Below are 25497 nucleotides of genomic sequence, written 5' to 3'. Positions count from 1 at the left end.
AAAACTACAATGAGATGTCACCTACACGTGTAAGGATGGCTGTTATTTAAAAAAAAAAAAAAGTGTTGACAAGGGTGTAGAGAAAAGAGTAAAGGGAACCCTTGGATTCTGCTGGTGGGATGTAAATTGGTGCAGCCACTATAAAAAACAGTATGGAAGTTCCTCAAAAAATTAAAAATAGAGCTACCATATGATCCAACAATTCCACTTCAGGATATATATTCAAAAAACTGAAATAAGAATCCCCAAAAGACATCCACACTCCCATGTTCATTAAAGCATTATTCATAATACCCCAAGACATGAAAACCACCTAAATGTCCATCAACGGGCAAATAAAGAAAAACGGTTTATACATACAGTGGAGTGTTATTTAGTCTTAAGAAGGAAATCCTGCCATTTGTGACGACACAAATGAACCTAGAAGAAACCATGCTAGTAAATTAAGCCACACACAGGAGGACAAATACCATATCCTATCACTTAAATGAGGAATCCCAAATTGTCAAACTGGTAGAAGAAAAGAATAGTAATAGGAAAGAAAAAGTCTGACTCCATATGAGATCTGTTTCTTTTACTTTAACCTTTGTGCTCTGTTTCCTTGTCATACTGGCTCTGCACCTTTTGTAAAAGAATGCTGCCTATAGCCTGAAACATACAGGAGAACCTCTCCTTGAGCCTCTGACCTTTAAGAGTCCATTCATATAGAGGTAAAAAGTTGCAGAAGAGAATAATATTTGACTGGTGGAGGTTTATAGGAACATCATGACTTTACCTACCTGGGCAGCTACAAGAACAAAGGATTTCTACAGCAAGAAGTTTACAGCCACTAACCATGCCACCCCCTCAGCTGGTCTTTAAAAATGCTTTGCTGAAACCCTTCAAAGAAGAGTTTGGGGGGAGTTCCCGCTGTGGCTCAGTGGTTAACGAATCTGACTAGGAACCAGGAAGTCTCAGGTTCAACCAGGAGGCCTTGCTCAGTGGGTTAAGGATCCAGTGTTGCTGTGACCTGCAGTGTAGGTTGCAGATACAGCTCGGATCCCATGCTGCTGTAGCTGTGGTGTAGGCCGCTGTGGTGTAGGCTGGTGGCTACAACTCCGATTTGACCGCTAGCCTGGGAACCTCCATATAGCAGTAGTGGCCCAAGAAATGGCAAAAAGACAAAAAAAAAAAAGAAAGAAAAGAAAAGAGTTTGGGGCTTTTGAGGCATGAGCCACCTGTCCCCTTACATGGCCATGCAATAAACCTTTCTCTGCTCTAAACTCTGATGTTTTGGTTTGTTTGGCCTCACTGTGCATTGGGCACACAAACTTGCAATGGATAACAGAATGCTGGTTAACAGGGGCTGGGGGAGGGGAAAACTAGAGATCTATTGTGCACCATCATGCCTGTAGTTAACACTGTATTATACACCTAAAATTTTGCTTAGAGGATAGATATTACGTTGTATTCTTAATAATAATAAGTAAAGTGGGTCAGAGAAAACTTTTGCAGGTGATAGGGATATTTATGGCACAGGTTGTAGTGATGATTTCATCAATAAATACTTATCTCCAAATTCATCAAATTGTATACATTAAACATATATAGCTTTGTATATGTCAAAGGAGAAAGAGATATAGAGATAGACGAGTTACTGCATTATCTGTCCTGTTCTCCAGTGTATCATAATAAAGGGCAGTGAGGGCACATGATGAACCTCAAATCCTCTGGAGAGCCATTAAGCAAGTGGGTGTAAAAGCCTGTAAATGGAATAAGGAAAAAGTGGTGTTTTCTCACACTGTCCAACAAACGTGACTTTCAGAAATTTTGTGTCACAAGGAGATAGCAGAGGGTTAGTATTGACTGCTTTTTCAGACTTAATAGACTATGTGTATATATATATATATTTTTTTGGGGGGGGGTCTTTTTAGGGCCACATCTGCAGCATATGGAAGTTCCCAGGCTAGGGGTGGAATCAGAGCTACAGCTGCCAGCCTACGCCACAGCCACAGCAACGCAGGATCCGAGCCACATCTGCAACCTACACCACAGCTCATGGCAATGCCAGATCCTTAACCCACTGAGTGAAGCCAGGGATCAAACCCACGTCCTCCTGAATGCTAGTGGGTTTGTTTCCTCTGAGCCACGATGGGAACTCCAACATATTCTTTTTTTTTTGTCTTTTTTTTTTTTTTTGCTATTTCTTGGGCCACTCCCGCGGCATGTGGAGGTTCCCAGGCTAGGGGTCGAATCGGAGCTGTAGCCACCCGCCTACGCCAGAGCCACAGCAACGCGGGATCCCAGCCGCGTCTGCAACCTACACCACAGCTCACGGCAACGCCGGATCGTTAACCCACTGAGCAAGGGCAGGGACCGAACCCGCAACCTCATGGTTCCTAGTCGGATTCGTTAACCACTGCGCCATGACGGGAACTCCTTCTTTTTTTTTCTTAAAGTTGAAATGTCCATACCCATATCTTTGACCAATTTCTACTAGAAATGCTTAAAAGTTGTATTAGATCTTAATACTTTCATTTTTAATCAAGGGTCAGAACATTGCTGCCAGAAAGCTTAAAAAGAACAAGAAAAAAAGAGAAAACTCAGTGTTAGATGGATGGACCTGAAATCCAAGTGGATCTGAGCCCTAACTGCACTACAGTCTAGTTGGATGACTTTGGGAACATTAAAGCCCTCAGCTCAGTGTCTCACAGGCACACAAGGACGGCTCAAATGTGTTGGCCACCATTATTACAAGCCAAAAGCAATTCTTTAATACTACACAGTCAACAGACAAAAATAGACTGAGAAGTTAACAATATGGGAGTAGCTAAACATGCCCATCAGGTTAACTGTCCACCATCCAAAGATGTTAATCTCTTCACATTCTGCCCCCAAAGTATAGCACTGATAAAATACAGTGTCACAACTAAACATGACCAAACAACAAGCCACTTGTCTTCTGGGATAAAGTGGTTTGGGGGAATCACAGTTTCAAGGTACAGCTAATACAAAGCAATGCTTTTACCAGGGCAATGCTGATTTTCAAACAGAAAGCCTGGTCTCTTTAATATTTGTAAGTCATCATCCCACCATTATTTTGCTACAGGTTCCAAAGACCAAAATGGGTGTGAATCTATGTGATGAACCCAAAGCAGACTCAGCCCTTTCACAAGGGAGCTCTGATTTGTTAAATAAAGCACACTGTCCACCCACACCGGGTGTGGGGGTATCATAAGCACAGTTACGCAAATCCAGAACCTAGACCTGAAAGTTAACAATATGTATTTTTAAACTGAGTTTTCAGAAGCAGGAATTTTAGGAGTTGACTGCATGCCAGTTGCTATGTTTTCAGTTAGGTTTACACTAAAAAATAATCATGGTACCAATATATGTTCCTGCTTATAAATATTCATGATAGGTAAGCACTGGCATATAAAATCTTCTCTTTTTACTTAAAGTAGCAGAAAAACTGATATGTATGACACTTGATCTATCATTTTTGTGAGCAGTTTTTATATTTTGATATCAATATCAATTCTAAAATAATCATATTAGAAATAGATAACAATTTCTGCACCAAACCCATTCATTCATCCTTCATTCTTACAACACATATTCACTGAGGACCTACTTAGTGCCAGATAATGTGCTGGGTGCTAAAACTAAAGTCAAGTTTTTTAAGTTTCTTCTTCATTAATATCAACTACTTAGGATAAAGTTACGAGGAGAAATGACAATGGATTTAAATCCTGTTATGGTTGTACGTTTATTAAATTTCTATTAATTTTTGTATTAAGCAATTACAGACTTAATTAATCCTTTCCACTTTTCTACAGACAAAAAAAATGACCCCATCCCAAATACTTCTGTGTTGGAAAAAAAAAAATGCCAAAGCCATAAAATGAACACTTCAGCTATAAAAATGCATGATATAATAGATGTCACCTTCTCTTATTCAGGAAGGTAGCTTTCTATAATTTTGTCCTTTGCCTTTCACAGTACAGTAACCTGAAGTCATTTCAATGGGATTTTACTTTGGATAAAGTACAAAAATATTCATCTACAAGAAGCTGTTAATCTTTCCTCGGCAGCTGATGGCTCTCTCTGCTCTACTCGAATTTTGGGCAATCAGTGAAGTACAGAGTCCTGTCACCTCGGAACCCTTCAACTCCTTGGAGTCACCCTCAGCTTCCTCCTCCAGGCTGTGGGTAGCAGTAAGGAGGTGTGCACCTTAATGCCTGCAAACCCACCTTACCTTTCCAAAAAGACTTTAAATAAAGAGCCACGGGGTTATATAGATACATAACAAACATTCAAACCATACTTGCTAACTGATGGATGAGGAAGAGAGACATCAATGAATAGCAATGGTAATCTGTGAAGTATGGGATCAAGAGTTGTCAAATTATTACCTATTAGCATTAGTGTAGTGATGAAGGTACCTTCCATCCCACTCCTTGTGGGCGACCAGCAATGTCATTCCACCTTTCCTGCTCTCTGAACCTTCCTGCAACAGGCAGCACAGTCCAGGGCAAAGATGATGGGGGATCTGGCTGCTGCAGTAGCTTACTATGGCCACAGTAACAAATCACCACTAATGTGTGGTTAAACAATTTTAATTTACTATGGTACAGTTCAGTAGGCCAGGAGTCCGAAATGGGTCTCCCTGGGCTAAGGCCAAGGTTTTAGCTGGCCCAGGTTCTTTTCTGGAGGCTCTAGAGCCGAATCTATTTTCTTGTTTATCCAGCTTCCAGAAGCTGCCTGCATTCTTTGGCCTTTGTTCTCCTTAATCCACCTCCAAAGCCAGCAATGGCTAACTGACCTCCTCTCCTGCCTCCTACTTGCAGTTTTATTCTGTGATTATACTGGGCCCACCCAATAGTTCAGGATAATCTCTCATTTTAAAGGTAGCTGATTAGCAACCTTCATTCTACTCTGCCAAGTAACCTAACGTATTCCCAGGTCCTCAGGATTAAGGTGTGAATAACTTTGAAATTAGGGAGTCTTTTCTGTCTACCATAGCTATAATCTACCTGGAATCAAAACCCACTTCTATTCCTGAGCTGCCTTGCAACCTTAAGCAGATTGGTTAATTTCTTATTGTGATAGTCTCTTCTGAAAAAAATAGCTTAATAGTTACTTCATGAACCACAGTGAAGATTAAATGAGATAACATCTACAAAACACTGATGTACAGAGCCTGATACAGTCATTTCCATCTTCCCTTCCATTCCTCTCAGACGTCAGCAACACATTTGGTTCCAGGTTCATTTTGGCTCCACAACCACGCTCTCGGCCTCACATTACATTCCTTCTACAAGAAAGTCCAATTGGAGTTCCCGTCGTGGTGCAGTGGTTAACGAATCTGACTAGGAACCATGAGGTTGCAGGTTCGTTCCCTGCCCTTGCTCAGTGGGTTAAGGATCCGGTGTGGCCGTGAGCTGTGGTGTAGGTTGCTGTGGCTCTGGTGTAGGCCGGTGGCTACAGCTCCAATTGGACCCCTAGCCTGGGAACCTCCATGTGCTGCGGGAGCGGCCCAAGAAATGGCAAAAAGACCAAAAAAAAAAAAAAAGAAAGAAAAAAAAAGAAAGTCCAATTGCTGGAAACCACTGAGTCATAGGAAATTTTACATATATAAATGACCTGCAGGACTAAGGTAAGCATTCCAAGATTTCACACTGATAAAGGTAGATTTATATTGATCTGGCATAAAGTCTTAACTGACTTCTCTTATGCAAACAGATGATAAATTTAAAGGTTTAGCCAGGATTTATCAGCAGATTGTGATTCCAGCATTGAGCAATCCTCAGTGGGGACAAAAGTGGCATTTCTGAACTTTCCAAGACCAGGTAAACAGTCACTTTAAATGACACACAAATAAAGAGCAAAGCATGTGTTTTTCTTCACCTCTGCGTTCCTCTAATTTTCACAGTAGGAACACTATCTTCAGGACCTTTTTCTTTTTTCTTTTTCTTTTTTTTTTTCTTTTTGTCTTTTTGCCATTTCTTGGGCTGCTCCTGCGGCATATGGAGGTTCCCAGGCTAGGGGTCGAATAGCTGTAGCTGCCAGCCTATACCAGAGCCACAGCAACGCAGGATCCTAGCTGAGTCTGTGACGTACACCACAGCTCACGGCAACACAGTACCCCCAACCCACTGAGCAAGACCAGGGATTGAACCCGCAACCTCATGGTTCCTAGTCGGATTCGTTAACCACTGAGCCACGATGGGAACTCCTTCAGGACCTTTTTCTTAAAGTTATAAAATAAAATTGTGATACAGCCTGAAAGGTCTCAAATGGTAACAAGACCAATCCAAACTCTGCAGCTTAATACAGGTAAATGTAGGACCATGCAATAACTGATTAGTCATTTAATTAAGAGCCACACATGTGTTCAGAGAGCTCCCTATCACCTCCTATGCAAAAACATCAAAATTCACCTGTTAAATTCAGCAGACTCTTGAGCAGAAAATGACTTTGCTTTCAGCTGCCCACATCCTTTTCCTATATTTATTAGGAGAAAAGGGAAGGAAACAAGAAAAACATCCACTAATGATGGCAACCTAGTTCTTCTCCTTCTCTAGGCAGTGGTAACAATGTGAGGGCTCTAGAGCATCAGGGGTATTTGTTCGGGGGGTAATTAAATAATTAGAAAGAGGAAATAATTGACTTGTGTGATACAGTCTTGTCAGCAACTCAACATTTCAAAACAACTCATTATCTACATAACCTTGAAATCTTAACAACTCAAAAAAAAAAAACACTCATTGAATTTTTATTTTGACTAAGATTTAATCTTAAGGAGTTCCCTGGTGGCCTAGAGGGTTAAAGATTGGCACTGTCACTACTGTGGCATGGGCTTGATTCTTGGCCTGGGAATTTCTGTATGCTCTAGGCACGGCCAAAAAAAAAAAAAAAAATTATCTTGGAAACATTTAGGAGTTCCTGCTGTGGCTCAGCAAATTAAGAACCTGACTAGCATCCAAGAGGATGAAGGTTTGAACCCTGGCCTCGCTTAGTGGGTTATGGATCTGGCTTTGCTGCAAGCTGCAGCATAGGTGGTGAATGTGGCTCAGATTTCAGATGCTGTGGCTATGTTGTAGGCCAAAAGCTGCAGGTCCGATTTGACCCCTAGCCTGGGAACTTCCATATGCTGTGGGTGTGGCCCTAAAAAGACAGAAAAAAAATTTTTTTTTAAACCTTCTTTCTTACCAATTATAGCATTTTGGGGGTGTGAGGATATGTGTGTTGGGGGAGAGGATTGAAAGACGGAAGTAAACCCATCTCACTTTTTTGCTACACAGACCCTGTTTTTATGTGATGTTTTCTTCTACAATAAATTGGAAAGAAGCTATCTATATTTAAGTCTATTATTAGTAAACAGTGATTTTTTTTAAATGCACCTAATTACTGACTAAAACACATCCTATTATTCAAGACTTTCTGGAAATGACTTTCTGGAAATGAGTTTCCTAGCGCCACCCAAATCATATCTTCTAATCCTGCCACTACCACTGACCCAGAATGCTGGTTCCTCTAAAAAAAAAACCCCAGAGATTACAAACATTTAAAAATAATTTATCAAAGTTTTATTTTAAATGTGCCATCTTTTTGTATTACGAAAGATATACCTATACATTATGACAATTTAAAAATATAAGCATAATATAAATATATAGAATATATAAAAATAAAAATATATTCCCTGGTGGTCTAGTGGTTAGATCTCTGTGCTCTTGCCACAGTAGCCTGCATTCAATCCTTGGTCTGGGAGCTGAGATCCCACATCAAACAGCTGCACACAGCAGCCAGAAAAAAAAAAAAATATATATATATATATATATATATCTCATAAGTGAAAAAATTTATATAGTATAAATAAATATTATATATATATGCATCAGAAAGGAAATAAAAACCATTCCACAAAAAGTCATCACCTAGATATAACCACTGTAAGAAGTCTGGTTGGGTTCCAATAATGGAGGTTGCTTGAAATAACATTTTCACGGATTACAAAATAAACAAGTGATTTAAAGGCACTGAAGAACAAGCAAAAGAAGGCAGATACTGAAGGGCAGTCAACCTTTAAAGAACAGACCCATAATGAATTAGGGCCATGGTAGATAGCATTTCCTCCAGGTTTGCATGGGAGAAAGGAGCTGGAACTCCAGCAAAAAGCTACAATATTACTGTTTGAGGAGTCAGAGTTTGAAGTGCTGAAGTGGCTGGAAATCAAGAAAAGAAACCTAGAAAAATATGCATATAAACATCCCTCAAATTGTGGGCCAAACTTAGAAGTGTGCATCTGTGGAGGAGATTTCAAAGAGCCCCGTAGAAGGAATCAGCTGGAAGATTCAAAGTACTGAGCAAGGATTTCAGCTGCTGCCCACTGCTGGGGAGACCAGAGTTTTAGAGTTTGAAGTCTATCGAAGAAAAGAAGCTTGACAAATATCTTGAGCTTTCTATAAACTCATCTTTTTTTTTTTTTTGTCTTTTTGCCATTTCTAGGGCCGCTCCCACGGCATATGGAGGTTCCCAGGCTAGGGGTCGGATTGGAGCTGTAGCTGCCGGCCTATACCAGAGCCACAGCAACGAGGGATGCGAGCCGTGTCTGCAACCTACACCACAGCTCACAGCAATGCCGGATCCTTAACCCACTGAGCAAGGCCAGGGATTGAACCCACAACCTCATGGTTCCTAGTCGGATTCATTAACCCCTGAGCCACAATGGGAACTCCTATAAACTCATCTTTATAAAGAGTAAATCTAAGCTCCAACAAGTTCAAGGGTATTGGCCAGAAATATATCTGCACACCAGAACAAAATTCAACACTCTTCAGGGGAAGACAATTAAATTCCAAATCTAGAAAGATAGTGTTTATAACAAAAGATTGGGTGAAGATATGCAGCAACTGGAACTCTCATAGAGTATGTACTGGTGGAATTGCTACAAATAGTGCGATTGCTTTGGAAAAGTGACACTTTCTCAACTGGTTGTGAGTGTGTCTTTACTCTGTGATCCATCAGCCTTCTATGGGTTTCCAGATTTTAACCCACGAAAGAACTAAATATATGTCCACAAAAAATCTTGTAAAACAATGTTTACATAGGCTTTATTTATAATAGTCCCAAACTGGAAATAACTAAATGTCCATTAACTGAATAACAGATGACCACATGTAGTATACACATACACACCCACACACATAATAAATATAATATATATGTACATATACATGAATATACCACTGTTTATATACTCTGCAATGAAATAGCATAAATGAATTACTGATACAGGTAACAACAGGTAAATCTCAAAATCTTTTTGTTGATAGAAAGCAGCCATACTCAAAAGCAGATCCTGCATAATCCCATTTAGATGAAGTTCAAGAACAGCCACAACTAAATCAGAGCTCAGGGATGGGGACAGACTAGAAAAGGGCATTAGAAAACTTTCTGGGGTGATGAGAATATTCCATACCTTGATTAGGGTGACAGTTACATGGGTATATACATTTATGAAAACTAATGAAATGATTGAGCTGCAATCTACACATTTCAGTGCACATAGGTTTAACCCCCCAAAATGTCTGTGGTATATCCCTGCAGTCTTTTATATTTTTAAGAAAGATAAAAGCAACCCCAGAGAGTTCCCGTTGTGGCTCTGCGGGTTACAAACCTGACTAGTGTCCATAAGCATGTGGGTCTGATTCCTAGCCTCACTCGGTGGGTTAAGGATCCGGCATTGCCATGAGCTGTGGTGAAGGCTGGCAGCTGTAGCTCTGATCCCACCCCTAGCCCGGGCATTTCCATGTGCTTGCAGCTGTGGCCCTAAAAAGAAACACAAAAAGCAAACCCCTGATATTGAGCTGTTTGCTTGGCACTCAAAGGGTGAGCCAAAAATACTGCCTACCATTCCAGTGAAACAAATGTTGCCCAGCTGTCAGCCACTGCAGCCACCCCTGACGGAGTGGTGAGCCTGGAGGGGATTTCAGGATAGAGAAAAACAGGATACTAGCCCTAGATAGTGAAGATGCATAACTAAGAAATCATTTCAATGAGCTCAGACTCTTGCACCTTCCCACATACAGAAAAGCTCTAAAATCACTAACTTGAGGAGTTTCCTGGTGGCCTAGGGATTGATGTTGTCACTGCTGTGGCTTGGGTCACTGCTGTGGCACAAGTTCAACCCCTGGCCTGGGATTCCTTCCACATGCTGTGGGCATGGCAAAAAAACCAAAAACCAAAAACCAAAAACAAAATCATTAACTTGAGATGTGTTTTTTTCTGATTAGCAGTAGTCTTTTGAGGTTCAACTACATGATTTATTTATTTATTTATTTATTTATTTATTTATTTATTTGCAAAAAACTCCTCTATATCCTGGTTCCTCCCTTGTCTCTTGCCTCTTCAGAACAGTTCCTCAAAGCTAGCTGAGAGGCTGTCTCCTGGGCTGTATAGTCTTCAGTAAGATTCTCAAATAAAACACAACTCAGCTTTTAGGTTGTGTGTTTTTATTCAGTCGACAATAGCTACCACACTTTGCTCTGCTGCTGAAGGTAAACAATTGCCCAAACATTAGGCCAATCTTAAGCAAATATCTGATTAAGTGACCAAAGAAAGCTGCTCTGTGATTTTTATGGAGAAAGCAAAAACAAATTCACTCCATAATCATGAATACCTACACTGGCAAAATCATGAACACTGTCTAAATCAATAAAATGACCCCCAAACTAATTCTAGTGTCTGTTGCTTACTTACTAATTACTGATTTAGCCGCAATCCATTCCTCTTGCCTCAGAAGAGATCTCTTAGGGTGTTCAATCATAGCCCCGCCCCAGCTGCCTGAGAGCAAAACCGTGCTTCCTCGAACCCTCTCTAAAATCACATAACACAAACCTAAGTCCTATAAATAGGTCCTTTCCAAAACTCTTTTACTCATGATGAATGGTATGTGTTCTTTCTTGCTGTCATAAGCAATAACTACTCCAATTACCAATAACTCTACTCCTCGTGGTCTTTGGCTGAGGTCACTGACATTGTGTATGTGAACATATTCTGTTTTGTATTTTTTTTTCTTACTATATCTTGAATATGGTTTTCTACATCTTCATATATTCTACACTATATTTTTATGGCCACGTATAAGTTTCTATCATTTGGACATGCTAGAATTTCTTTAACTAGATCAATATTTTTTGGAAACCTAGTTTTCTTCTAATGTTTCACTCTTATAAGCAATCCTAATGAGCACTGCTGTGGTTAAATCTTAAAGAATGTTCATGATAATCTCACCAGGAGAAGTACTTTTAAATAAGATTACTGGAATTACTGGCTCAAGAGATATGAAACATAATACTAAATTGCACTCTCATCTGCATATAAAATTTTAGAAGTTTATTGGAGGACAGACAGCATTTCAACCCACTTCAAACAGGCTAGCATTCTGGTTAACTCTCAGTTTAGCTCTTATCAATTCTGCATCTTGTCAACACCGGTGTCCTTTGCCCTCACAAACTTGACTGCTCAGAGACATTTGACACGGATAACTCCCCCTCTACTGCTTAAATATATCCCTGCGGAGCTTCCAGAACCCCACAGTCACTGGATTTTCCTCCCATGCTACTGGGACTCCACTGTGGCCCCTCTTCCTCCGCCAGACCCTGCAATAAGGCGCGTGGCCTAGACTCCCTGCTTCTCCATCAGACTCTCTCACCAGGTGACCAACCTACACTCATTTCATATTTGTGACATTCATAATTAAATATTCTCCCTGGACCTCGCCACTGAGCACCAGAAACACAGCCTTCACTATCTAACGTGCCCCAAACAAAACTGCTGGTCCCCTCCATTCCCCTAAACCTGCCCTACCTCAGGAAATGACACCAGCCTCCACCTAGATGATCAGACAAAAATAAAAAAACAAGGGGGTTAACATGCTATGAGAAACCTGGTAGTATGAAAAAGGCATCAGGTAAGAAAAGAAACAGAGTGATTTCAAAATGAGTGCTTTTAGGTTGAACTTGTCTTGTTTCTTCTACTTCCACATTTCCTTTTTTTTTTTTTAACCTTTTTTGGAGAGAGATTTATTGAGAGAGATAAACAGAGTGGGCCATCTCAGAAGGCAAGGGAGTGGCCTCTACTTCCATACTCTCAATGAGACCATCAAGTGTGACACACCTAGTAGTTCTGTTACTGTTTTCTTTTATTCTAATAAAAATAAATGTATCAAACACATACTCTAAGCTCGTTCAGTACTCACAAAAATCCCATGAGATACTATTATTTTATCTGCCAAACGTGGGCCAGGGGTAAACTGAGGCACTGAGAGAGGCACCCAGCGGTATCATTCAGACCATACATCGGCATTTTCCTAAAACACTTCACTTATAACGGAATGTAATGGAAGAAAACCCCCCTCTATGAATGCAAGGCCATTAAGCATCAAGTCACTGTAACCAGGCACCAAAATGTGTCTGGAAGCCAAGCCTGATGCATATTGTAAAATGCAAACCTGGGGCTGCCTACAACCTACACTGGAGCGGCCCATCGTTTGCACACGAACTCCGACGCCCGGGGAAAAGGCCCAGGAAGCCTTTGTCTTTGCACACGACCCCCAAAGATGCAGGCACCCCCTGCAAGTTGTGCCTCGCCACGCCGGGAGGCCTGGAGGGGACCGGCGGGGCCATCTCGGTCGCGCGCGGTGGCGAGGCCCACGACGCATGCGTGGCCCGGGCGCTTACCTGGTGCGCCGGGTGCGCAGGAATAAGAAGAGCAGCAGCAACAGGGCCGCGGCGAGGGCCAGGCCCCGGGGGCTGAGTAGCTGCGGCAGCCACGGCTCCGGCGAGAAGCGGCCCATGCCCGCCGACGCGCCTTCCGCCGTCTGGATGGCGCGCGGCTGCGGGGACAGCGGGGGTCTCTCTCTCTCTCTCTCTCTCCCCCCGGGCGGCGTGGCCGGAGACTCTGCAGCCGGCGGAAGGTCAGGGTCCGAGCCCAGGAGGCTGGCCTGGCCGCGGCTTCGCCTGGAATGTCACCGAGGGCCCCCGGGCCGAGTCTCAAAGTTCCCGGACTCCCCTCCCCCTGCACCCCCCCCCCCTCCCACGCGCACCGCCCCGCTCGACTGCCGCCTCCCGCCAGCAGCTTCTGGAAAACGGCGCGCCGGCCCCCCGGGGCAGGAAGAAGGGCCAAAGAAGAGGGGGAAGGGGCTAGGACTTCCTGAGCACCAGCCTCCGAAGGCCTGAGGGAAGGGGATTTCAGTTCTGAGTCGAAAGTGAGTCGCTCGGGTTCTTCATCTCTTTAGCCCGCGCGCCTCGGGAGGAGAAGGAACCGGGAGCGGGGTGGGATGGGATCCGGCGGGGTCAGAGGGATCCCGTAGGCACCCTCTGACCCCGGGGCTCCGCTGCCCTCCACTCGCCGCGCGGCTCCCGCGCCTCCTGTGCGCGCAGAACTGTCTTTGAGGCCCGGAGTACGTGGCCCAGGGTCGGGCTCCAGCCCCGGTCCTGATGGGGCGCACCGTCCAGGAGGACAAAGAGGAAGGGAGCTATACCGAAACAGACGCTAAGGTACTAAACACAAGTCGTCCAAGGCCCGCAGGTGGACTTTTGAAAGCATAAGGGAGAAACTTTGAAATTCCTTTTCCTGAGTCACGGCCATTCACCACCAGGGACTTCACACGTGTGTCCTTTATGCTCCCCACCAAACTTGGAATGGAATTTTTAGCCACGTTTTAGAGAACAGATAATGAAGCGCTGGTTAACTCACTTACGCTAGTCACTCAATTGATAAGTAGCAACCGTTCTAATCAGGGCTGTTCCAGTACCACTGAGTTCTTTCCTTTCTGTTAAGATTTTATTTGCGCAGGTCTCTGGACTTTTAGAGCAGCTTCAGAACCCGTCTCCGTTCCCCTGACCTTTGAGTTTTCCAGCCCAGCCTCCCCATTGCCATTCCCTACAACACAGACCTGTCCAGCTTTGACCCTGTTCAGAACTCTTGATGGTTGCCTTTTTGATAAAGTCATAAATCTTCGACCTGCAGTGAGAAGCCCTCCACAGTTTGTCTCGTCGCGTGCCTAGTACAGTTCCATGTTCATGGAAATCTGAGTCGCTGGTGCCTTGCCATCAGCCCTTTTACACCTTTGCTTTTGATATTCCCTCTGAAAAAAATTTCCTTTCTCCTCTAAATACAAAAATTCTACGTACCTCTCAAGGCCCAGCTCAAATCCCACTTCCTTCTAGAAATTATTCCTAACTCATTTTTTAATGAATCTCTCCCATCTCCATACTTTTATACTGTCTCTATTTCTCATTCCATTCTTTGTCCCTCTATATCTGAGTTATTTCTGTCCATGTCTGTCTTGCCTGCTGTAGGTAAGAACCATCTCTTAGACGACCTTGTCTGCACCTACTTTGCCCTCTGTGATCTGGTCCCCCACCCTGGACTTGAGATAATGTAGTTGGAAGTGCTTCACCTGTGCCTGGCTCTTAGTTGGTGCTTCAACAGTGGATTACTGCTGTGTTGATTTCCTAGGCCTTAAAGCTGGGAATGATTGGGTGAGCATGAGAATGTTAATCTTTGTGAGTTTCTTCATCTTTGACTTTTATGCCAGGGTTTTTCTACTGCCTCTCCTGTCTCCTGTCATAGACTCAATGTTCCAGGAGATCCAACAGGGTGCAGTGAATCTGGATCCAACTGCAACAGGATCCAGGTGCTATTAGATCCAACGACTATTCTGCCTCCTCCAAGAAAAAGCAAATTTGTTTCCATTACTGCCTGGCCAGCAGAGCCAGTTTACAGAGTGGTACCCATGCCGAGCATTTCTGCACTCACTGCAGAAAGCCCTTCTCACTCATTTTCACAAAAATTCTCAATTTTTGTACTTTCGTTTTCCATTTGATGTCCTGGATGACTCTTCTGTTTGAAAATGGAGGTTAAAGTGTTCAGCATTAATCAGTTTATCTGAGCATTTACGATGTGCCAGGCAACCTGCTAATCATTTTACCTTATAACAGTAGTAACAGAAAACACCTGTGGCTAATCACATTGTCTTAGGTAAGTGGAAAGAGAAAGAGTAGAGTGTCACCTACTATATCTGGTTAGCACCTGTGTCCTCTTCCTTTGATATCTGTATAGTGTCTTATTTAGAACTCTTTATGGTATACACTTAATACATTTTGAATATATGTTTCTCTTGTGTTTTCCATTTCTGTTAAAAAGGGACCACCTTACTATAAAGTGGCCTGGTCGAAATAAAATCTAAGCACACCTTTTATTCCTCTTTTGCTTTTGTAACCCAATATCAGTATCATTATATTCAATCCAGTTCAACTTAATTTACCTCCAAAACATACCTTTATTCCCATCACTTCTCAGACAGGTGACTAGCTGACCTTCCATATCTGTTTCCCCCTCCTCTTCAGTAATAGTCCTTGATTTTTAACTGAGCATATGGCTGCCCATTATAAAGGCTGCTTTTTCAAACTTTCTCGTAGTTAGATGTGAGCATGTGACTAAATTCTTACCAGGAGGCTAAGTCTAAGGTATTACTTCAGGAAAGTGTCCTTAATAGGAATGGCCAGGCCTTTTGCCTCCTTCCCCTTTTCTGCTGATTAGAATGTAGACCCTACCTGGAACTCATGCAACTGCCTGTGTACATAGACGTATATCCCGAATATTGCATTCAGTATTTGTTGTTTATATGAAATTCAAATTTGACTTGGCATCCTCTTTTTTTTTTTTTTTTCCAAATCTGATAGCGCCAGCTTAATTTCACCACAGGGGTTCATAAGGCAAATAGGTAAGGCAACTATTAAATTCTAGCTTCCCAAGAGCCCCCTTTGGAAATTAGCCATGAATTTATCTTTCAACACCGGCTACCTAGTGTTACTATCTTGTGTACCTTGGCTACACTAATTAGGCCAGAATCCGAAGTCAGATCAAAAATAGTCCTGAGAGGTCCTTAGACTTTGAGGTATCCAGATCTGAAAATGTGTTCAGTGTAGACAGCAACTAGTGTAGTCATCTTTCTTCAGAAAATACTGATTGTGAGACACATGGAGAGGAATATACAAGCAAAAACCAAAGTGGAATCAGAGAGTCAAGGGAGAGGGTGATATATTGGTGGCTCTAAAGGAAGAGGCGTGACAATCCAGATGACAGGACATACTCCAAAGCCCAGGTGACTCATCTACCAGGAAGTCTAAGCTTTTAGTGTTTCTCTCTGTCCTCATCTAAGATGACAGCTTGAATTCTGGCCCTGCTTCCCTTAAGGCCTTCTCTTTTGAGTCTAAAGAGCATGTTTGGAAAGTCAGTAAAACTTGAATTTCTCTGTATTTCAACTTCTATTGTCCTAATTCTCCTGCCCTGACTCTGAAAATACTAATTCACTGAACGGAGACCTCCAAGTCCACCTGTTGTGTCAGTAATTTTTGTTAAGTACAACGCATATCTGTGGCACTGTACCTGGCCTGCTGGGGTTATAAAAGTGAATGAGATAGCTCTCCCTCCAAAGAGCTGGACCAAAGAGGACTAAAAGGGTTGACATTGGAAAGGAGAAAGAAAAGAGACTAGTCAGCATGAGACCGTGGGGTGAGATGGAGGGATTTAAGATCATGTACCCATATGGCTACAATCCTGTAAGTTCCCAGGAAGCAAAGAATGTGCTGGGGGAAAGAGCAGATTGTAGGCTTCAGTTATTGAGAAACATTTGAGCACTGCTGTGGAAACTGTCAAAGAAGAATTCCATATTTTATTTGTTCTAATACTGGGAATTTCCTAAAAGCAGGTTGGAGTACTCAGTCATGAAAGGCCCCATTAACCTTTGACATAAAACGTAGACTGGGTTTGAGTCATATCTTTAACTGAAAAGAATGGCTGCAATTATTGTTTTTCTCTTTTTCATGAGCTATGTGTTAACTAACTTTGACTTCTTCTCCCCTTCTTCTAGAGTGAAGACCACTTATGGGCAAAATTGTAAAGCAGAGGAAGGGAAGAAAATGGAAGAAGCAAGAACCAAGGATTGAGAGGACCTGCCATGTGCCAGGTACTGCTTTATGTTTTACACACACATTTTATCTTATCTTCACAATCAGATGTAGGCAATACTGTTTCCTTTTGATGTAAGGAAAACCAAGACTTGACGGGTTTCAGGGCACCCGGTGATTCATCAGCTTGAGCATTCCACAGTGGAGTCGCCTCTCCTTTCACAGCTCTCCGTAGAGCTTTCTTTCACAGACCCCTTCCCTGATCTGTTCCATCATTCTGGCCTCCATCGTAGGAATCCTGTTTTTCCCTTGAGTGGCTCACAACCAGAGTGCCCTGTGGGAATGATTGGGCCTCTGCTTTGTACTTGACCTGCCTCAGAGCTGCCTTGCTACGTTGGAGGCCAGTCTCCGTTTTTCCATCTGAAAAATGACATAAAACTCTGGTCCCTATAGGTTTATGCAGATAAAATTATGAGCAGTCAATATATGATACTCAAAATGCCTGGAGCATTCCCCACCCCCTGGTTTGTGGGTTTTTTTTTTTTTTTCCTTGCATTTGAGCACCTTCTGCTTCATTGGCATAGGGTGTACTTAGAAATGAGTTTGTCAGACAAGCTCAGCCCAGCTAAGGTGTTAGCTTGTTGATAGATTACTTCTGCCCAATTAAAATGTAAAACATACATTTCTTGTTTTCTTAAGGTGGCTATTCTGGTTGCAGCTGAGATGGCAATGGTGGTCTATATATTCTGAGACCTGAGACTGCTATTAGTTTTTGTTTAATTGGCACATATTAAACAGTGAGGCACCTTAGATGCTGGACCATAAACCATCTGAACCTTAAACCACAAATGCTTTTGCTTATTCACTCTTTAAAATTTAAACAGTTGCACTTATTTTCCCTTTAGTCTCCCTTTCTCCTAAAATATACAGCCGATGTATACTGTGACCCTAGCACTCAGCTTACATATATAGACATGGCAGGCAAGGATGCTTCTTAAATAAAATGCTGTTGAATGAACAGATAACCACGATAGTGCTGTTACATTTAAATCTTGTTTTTATAAGGTAAAATTTTAGGTGAGACCTGAATATAATTATTTTGAAGCAGCTTTAAAAATGGTGGTACAGATGGCTTTGATTATCTCCAAGAGGAAGGAAAAGATTCAAGAGTTTTGTCATTTCTTGTTTAATAGTCTTGGCATTGCTTATACATGCTTGAGTTGTGAATACACGGGTTTATAACACACAATCCGGTGCTAAACCTTAGTTTCATTCTCTTGGTCTGACCCTACTTTCCATGCCAAGATTTGAGGCTCTCCGTTTCTGTTACTGATTCCGTGGCTTTTTGCACTTTTCGTTTCCTGATTAGCCTTTTAACCCAGATTTCTGAGGACAGAACGCACAAAGATCCTTACCCCTAACGCTCCTCCCCACAAACTCAGCCCCCCAGCTGTGTCTGTTCACTAAGGAAAAGTTTTAGACAGTCAGGAACTTTGGGGGAGAAGATTTGTGGGTAGGGGCCAAGATGATTCTTGTAGAAGCAACAAAATCCCTGGTCCCTGAAATAAAATCTACCTACACCACCTCTCCCACCAGGTTCTGCTGTTTCTACCAGGTACAGGAGGGGTCCTGGGAAACAGACTCAGAGACCAGCACGGAACTTTATTAGGATGGAGTCTCAGGATCAGCACCAGGGGTTGACAAGTATAGGAAACAGACAGACAGAGGGAGAAGTTGGGTTGGGGTACACTCTCAACCAGAGACTCAGCCCATGAAGATTTCGAAACCCCAAACAGCCTTTCAGCGCTGCCCCAGATGGGGTGGAGGTTGAAGCCTTCAGAGTTCAATATCAACATGTCATTGCTTTTGGGCTGCCCTCAGGATGATGGAAGGCTAGAGGGTGACCTTGGAAAGGAGTTCCCTTTAGCTGAAGGCAATTCCTGAAGCAGCTGGTGACACTTCCAGAAGCTGGGAGCATAGATCCTCCCATCCTGACAGAATCTGAGCCACACAGCACAGTAGCCACTAAATACACAGTATCCACTCCAGTGCCATGGAAATATGTCAGGGTGGAGAGCACATAGATGGTGATGATTCCTGCATCCATTCATTTTGGAGTGGTCCTCTCTCTCACTAGCACAACCAAAGTAACACTAGCCTCTCAGCTTCTGTGATGATACAGCAGCCATGTTTATGAAATGATTCTAATGTTAAAGAAAGAAACTTTAGACTACAGTAGTACCCCCTTATCTGTGAGGCTACCTTCCAAGACCCCTCCAGGAGATGCCAAAAATTGTGGAGAGTACCAAGCCTTCCATAGGTTTTTTCCCTATACATCCATACCTATGATAAGGTTAATTTATAAAGTATGTACAGTAAGAGATTAATAACAATAAATAATATATAAATTATAACAATATACTATAATAAAAGTTATATGAATATGGTTTCTCTCACTCTCAAAAATAATCCTATTTAAATGCTTTCTCAAAAATGATCAAATTAATGCTTTTTCCATCCTAAGCCATCGCCATAGCTTTTGCAGTTTGAGGTAGGACAGCAAAACGAGCACCAATTTCTTTTTTCTTCTGCACAATTTCGCGGATTAAATATTCCTTCTTACCAGAGATCCTAGCAACCTCAGCATATGTTTTTTTTTCCCTTTCTTCATTAAGTCAAGAACTCTCTCCCTTTCACCCTGAGGAGTGAGACAGTCCCATTTATAGATATATCATGTCTTTTCTCCACCTCTTATCCCCACCACTATAGTGATTCTTGATCTGGAAAGGGGCAAGGGCGAGTCAGCTTTTCCTGTCTTTGGGTGGTCCAGAAAATCAAAACCCCCTTCTCTTTTCCCATCTCTCCTTGTTTTTGTTTATTCTCTATCAGTTCTGAACAACCTGGACATCTATTCCTAATGTAAATTCTCACTGCCATTTCTCAGAAGGACATTTAGCCCTTTAGCGTTTACATGACCCACATGCCAAGAAAAACAATGCGATGTTTTGGTTTTTTTTTGTTTGTTTGTTTTTTACATGCGATGTTTTAAGGAACTTTCTGTGCTCACACAGAACTTAAGGCATAGATTAGAATTTCTCCTTGCATACTTTCCTCTGCATTTCTGCATCAGGAAATTGAACATAATTATTTTGTAATTAGAAGTCTGAAAATGAACCAGCATAGTTCTTTTGAATTAATAAAGGCATTTCCTAACATTATCTCATCCGGCCGTTTGACAGTCTAGTCCACTGAATGTTATTATCTTCACTTTACACACACATGTGGAAACTTGCCTGACATCAAGCTCTTTGTCTATTTCACCAGTGTGCACATAATGCTTGGCAGAGTGTGTGGCACTTAGTAGATTCCCATTAAATATTTGTTGAATTAATGGAAATTAGAATACTAATGTTCAGATATGAAATTGATAACAGAAAGATGATACCGGAATCCAGGTTCTTGTTCACAGTCGAAGAATGAACTCTGCGAACACACAGCAGCAAGCAAGCAAAGCCTTTATTGAAGGAAAGCAGATAGCTCCCAGGGCTGCTGGGAGGATGAAGAAGAGCCCTCTTTCTCTATTGTCCTATAGGGGTTTTTATTCCTTAAAGTTGCGGGGGCGGGGGGTTCCATCATGGGGTCCAGAGAGATGTGGTCTTTTCCCATTGGCCTTGCTCAGTTGCCTATATCAGTCCTTGTCCAATAGGGTCCTAGGGGTGGAAATGTCCTGTAAGTCTCATAGTTTCTTTGCAAGTCTCATGGTTTCTTTGCCCTTTCTTCCCGTTAATTGAGTCACAGGGGATTAGGGATTAATGTCCATCTGAGTGTACGTGCACTCCCTATAGTAAACAAGGCCTGTGGGGATGTTACTCCCTCGAGCTACATATGTTAATGGCCATATCAAAGAATGCATCAAAGCCCATGCTCCTATACTGGCTACCTGAATTAATATTCTGCCTCAAAGTGAAATGGATATTTACTGAGTACCCACTTGCTGATCACTAAGCTCAATATTTTCATCTACATTTTACCTATTCTCATGAGTTTGACCATGTTCAGGAAGCAGATAGTGCAAGCAGATGGAATCTCAGGTATTCATCTGAGTATTAGTGGTACTTTCTCTATGGTGTAGGGTTGCCTCACTATACTTAATGTGTTTCTAGATCACTTCAAGGTAATGTAGTATAGATATGCTCTATGTATAATGCGTATCATCCTACCTTGCAACTTAACTCTTTTCTAAAAGATATTTCCAGATCTTGAGTCAATATTCATATAATATTGAAGCTTTAATTTGAGGGAACACTGAATATAGAACTAAGTTCAAGGGAGCAAAGGATAAGCTTAGTTCGTTATTTCTGAGAAATAAAAAGAACAGGAGTTACCATTGTGGCTCAGCGGTAATGAACCCAACTAGTATCCATGAGGACGTGGGTTCAGTTCCCTGGTTTCGCTCAGTGGGTTGAGGATCCGTGTTGCTGTGAACTGCAGTATAGGTCACAGACTTGGTTCAGATCTGGTGTTGCTGTGGCTGTGGTTGTGGCTGGCAACCACAGCTCTGATTGGACCGCTAGCTTGGGAACTTCCATATGTTGCAGGTGTGGCCCTAAAAAAACAAAAACAAAAACAACAACAAAAAAGGAACAAATAGTAGAAGCCTTTAGGGATTGATGGTAGAACTAATCTTATAGAGGTTATTTTGTTTTATTTTATTTTATTTTTTAAAAATATAGGAGTTCCCGTCTTGGTGCAGCAGAAACGAATCCGACTAGGAACATGAGGTTGTGGGTTCGATCCCTAACCTCACTCAGTGGGTTGAGGATCTGGCATTGCCATGAGCTGTGGTACAGGTCGCAGATGTGGCTCAGATCTGGTGTTGCTTTGGCTGTGGTGTAGCTGGCAGCTGTAGCTCAGATTAGACCGCTAGCCTGGGAACCTCCATATGCTGTGGGTATGGCCCTAAAAAAGACAAAAGACAAAAAAAAAAAAAAGAAAGAAAAAGGAAAAAAGAAAAATCTAGAGTGGAAGGTTTGAAGACAGGGCAAGAGTCACATGCCAAGATAACAGGATTGAATGGCAACAGTTTCTCTTAAGGCTTAGTTGGGTATTTGTTTTAGAAAGAAGACATCTCAATGGTTTCTATCAGGAGCCTCATTTTGACAGTTTCGTTGTGTTTACTGTAAGAATTTATCAGTCTTACAGATTGTAAGGGAGGGAAGGACAAGGAATGGTCTTTCCACCATTGCACTTGGATAAGAAGTATTGAGCTACACGAAATACATAAACTTTTTAATAGGATAAAGAGTTTATAAGAATGTAATAACCTATAATAATGGAAAAGAATCTAAAAAGTATTATATATATGTATATATAACTGAATCACTTTGCTATCCACTTGAAACTAACACAACGTGGTAAATTATATTTCAATTAAAAAAATCTGGAATTCCCATCATGGCTCAGTGGAAACAAATCTGACTAGCATCCATGAGGACACAGGTTCAATCCCTGGCCTCACTCAGTGGGTTAGGGATCTGGTGTTGCCATGACCTGTGGTGTAGGTCACAGATGCAGCTTGGATCTGTCGTTGCTGTGGCTGTGATGTAGGCCAGCTGCTACAGTTCTGATTCAACCCCTAGCCTGGGAATGTCCATATGCTGTGGGTGTGGCCATAAAAATACAAAAATAAAAAAAAAAATCATAACATAAGGGATCCAGTCAAATCTGTAATCACAGGCAAAATCAATGTGCATTAATGATTTATTTAAGAAATGTATTAGACTAGCATTTGGATTAATAAAATGAGAATTTTGACTGATAAATGATAAATGCATATTTGATAATATTTTTAAAGTGCTTATAGGAGAGATAAGGGCTAATTTTTGAATTAGTAGCTATTTCTTTTTTCTATATCTCTACCTCTCTCTCCTTTCTCACTTCCTTTAGAACTGGAAAAAGAGCCTTAGAAAATGAAGACCGTTAAAAGAATGAAAAAGAACAATTTTGCAAAAACTTCTGTAAATTACTGTTAGCACAAAGCAGTATCATCGGCCATCTTTTCTAACCACAGTGTTATGAAACTAGAAATCACGTACAAGAAGAAAACTGAAGGTAGAGATTAAACAACAAGCCACTGAACAATCAATGGGTAAACAAATTAAAGGAAAAATTAAAAAGATAGCTAGAGACAAATTAAAGCATAAATGCAACACACCAAAATCTATGGGATATAGCAGAAGTGGTTCTAAAGGGAAGTTCATAGCAATACAATCCTACCTCAAGAAATAAGAAAAATCTCAAACAACTTAACTTCGCACCTTAAAAAATAGGGGGAAAAAAAGAACAAACAAGGTTCAAAATTAGTAAAAGAAACTGAAAATCAGAAAAGAAATGTATGAAATAAAGATTAAAAAGACAAAAAAAAAATCAGGGAAACTAAGAGCTAGTTCTTTGAAAAGGTGAACAAAATTGACAAATCTTTAGCTAGAGTCACCAGTGAAATAAATGAGAGGACTCAAATAAAAATTAGAAATGAAATGAGATGTTATAACTGCTACCATAGAAGTACAAAGCATCATAAGAGATACACCAACAAATTGACAACCTAAAGGAAAGGTTGTCCTTAGAAAAAGACAACCTACCAAGACTGAATCATGAAGAAATAGAAAATCTGAACAGATGGATTACTAGTAAGGAAGTTGAATCAATAATCAAAAACCTCCCAATCAATAAAAGTCCAGGACCAGATAGCTTCACTGGTGAATCCTACTAAACATTTAAAGAAGAATTAATGCCAATCCTTTCCAAACTTTTCCAAAAAATACGATGGAGGAAACAGTTCCAAACTTGTTTTTTGAGGCCAGTAATACCCTGATACCAAAACCGGACAAGAATGCCACAAGAAAAAGAAAATTACAGGCCAATATCCCTGAGAACACAGATGGAAAAATCATCAACAAAATATTGGCAAGCTGAAATGAACAATACATTGAAAGGATTATACACCAAGATCAAATGGGATATATATCAGGAGTGCAAGAATGGCTTGATAACTGCAGATCAATGAGTATGATAAATGCCATTATCAAAATGAAGGAAAAAAATCATATAGTCATCTTAATAATGCAGAAAAAACATTTTTCCTGGAAGAGAGCATTAGTGGTAAGCTCCTTGACATCTGTCTTGATGATTTTTTGAATCTGATACCAAAGCAAAGACAACAAGAGCGAAAAGAAATAAAGTGAGGCCTGATAGCAAAGCAAACTCTACCCAGTAGTCTGTGGTAACCTATATAGGAAAAGAATCTGCAAAAGAATGGCTATGTTTATGTGTATAATCAAATCACTTTGTTGTACAGCAGAAGTTATCACAACATTATACATCAGCTGTACTTTAATAACACTTTGAAAATGAAAAAAAAAAAAAAAGCTTCTGCAGTGCAAAGTAAACCATCAACAGAATGAAAAGTCAAACTACTAACTGAATGGAAAATGTATTTGCAGGAGTTGCTGTTGTGGCTCAGCGGTAACAAACCCGAGTAGTATCCATGAGGACACAGGTCTGATCTCTGGCTTTGTTCAGTGGGTTAAGGATCAGGCATTGTTGTGAGTTGTGATGTAGATTGCAGACTCCACTCGACTTGGATCCTGTGTTCCACAGCACAGTGGCTGTGCTGTAAGCTGGCAGATGCAGCTTCAATTTGACCTCTAGCCTGGGAACTTCCTTATGCCACAAGTGTGGCCCTAAAAAAGCAAAAAAAAAAAAAATGCAAATCATATTACTGATAAGGAGTTGATGTCCAACATACATAAAGAACCCATACTTTAGTAGCCAAAAAAATTTAACTGGTTAAAAAATGGGCAGAAAATTCAGATAGATGTTTTTCCAAAGAAGACACACAGGCATATGAAAAAATGTTCAGTATCACTAATCATCAGAGAAATGTAAATCAAAACCACAATGAGATATCATCTTATACCTGTTAGTTTGGCTATTATAAAAAAGATAAGATATAGCAAGTGTTGGGCAGTGTATGGAGAAAAAAGCACCCTTATTCACTGTTAATGGGATTGTAAACTGATGTAGACACTGCATGGAAGTTCCTCAAAAATACTAAAAATAGGGAGGTCCCATTGTGGCGCAGCGGAAATGAATCTGACTAGGAACCATGAGGTTGTGGGTTCGACCCCTGGCCTTGCTCAGTGAGTCAAGGATCCGGCATTGCCATGAGTTGTGGTGTAGGTTGAAGACGTGGCTTGGATCCCGAGTTGCTGTGGTCTGTGGCATAGGCTGGCAGCTGTAGCTCTAATTCAACTCCTAGCATGGGAACCTCCATATGCCAGGGGTGCAACCCTAAAAAGAAAAAAAAACAACAAAAAAAAAACCACCACCAACAAACTAAAAAATAGAATTACCATATAATCGAGCAATTCCGCTCCTGGGTATTTATCTGAAGAAAGTGAAAACACTAACTTGAAGATATATGCACCTTCACGTTCATTGCAGCTTTATTTACAATAGCCAAGATGTATGT

At 41.3% G+C, this 25497-nt stretch overlaps 1 protein-coding gene and 1 long non-coding RNA gene across 4 annotated transcripts in view; one reads left to right on the top strand and one right to left on the bottom strand.

Moving 5' to 3' along the window:
• Positions 1–13041, bottom strand: part of LOC125129286 (cytochrome P450 7B1) — a 172447-nt gene extending 159406 nt beyond the window's left edge. The window contains exon 1 of the mRNA XM_047783845.1: positions 12729–13041. Coding sequence (XP_047639801.1) covers positions 12729–12844 — 116 coding nt within the window. The 5' untranslated portion in view covers positions 12845–13041. The remainder of the gene's footprint in view (positions 1–12728) is intronic.
• A 15-nt stretch (positions 13042–13056) lies between these two features.
• LOC125129288 (uncharacterized) overlaps positions 13057–25497 on the top strand; it is a 297482-nt gene continuing 285041 nt past the window's right edge. For all 3 annotated transcript variants that reach the window (XR_007135442.1, XR_007135443.1, XR_007135441.1), the window contains exons 1-2: positions 13057–13255; positions 16928–17023. This is a non-coding gene — a long non-coding RNA (uncharacterized LOC125129288). The remainder of the gene's footprint in view (positions 13256–16927; positions 17024–25497) is intronic.

Source organism: Phacochoerus africanus, chromosome 6, assembly GCF_016906955.1.
Source record: "Phacochoerus africanus isolate WHEZ1 chromosome 6, ROS_Pafr_v1, whole genome shotgun sequence".
NCBI lineage: Eukaryota > Metazoa > Chordata > Mammalia > Artiodactyla > Suidae > Phacochoerus > Phacochoerus africanus.
Note: the sequence above shows the minus strand (reverse complement) of the source record. Positions and strands in the feature narration are given on the sequence as shown.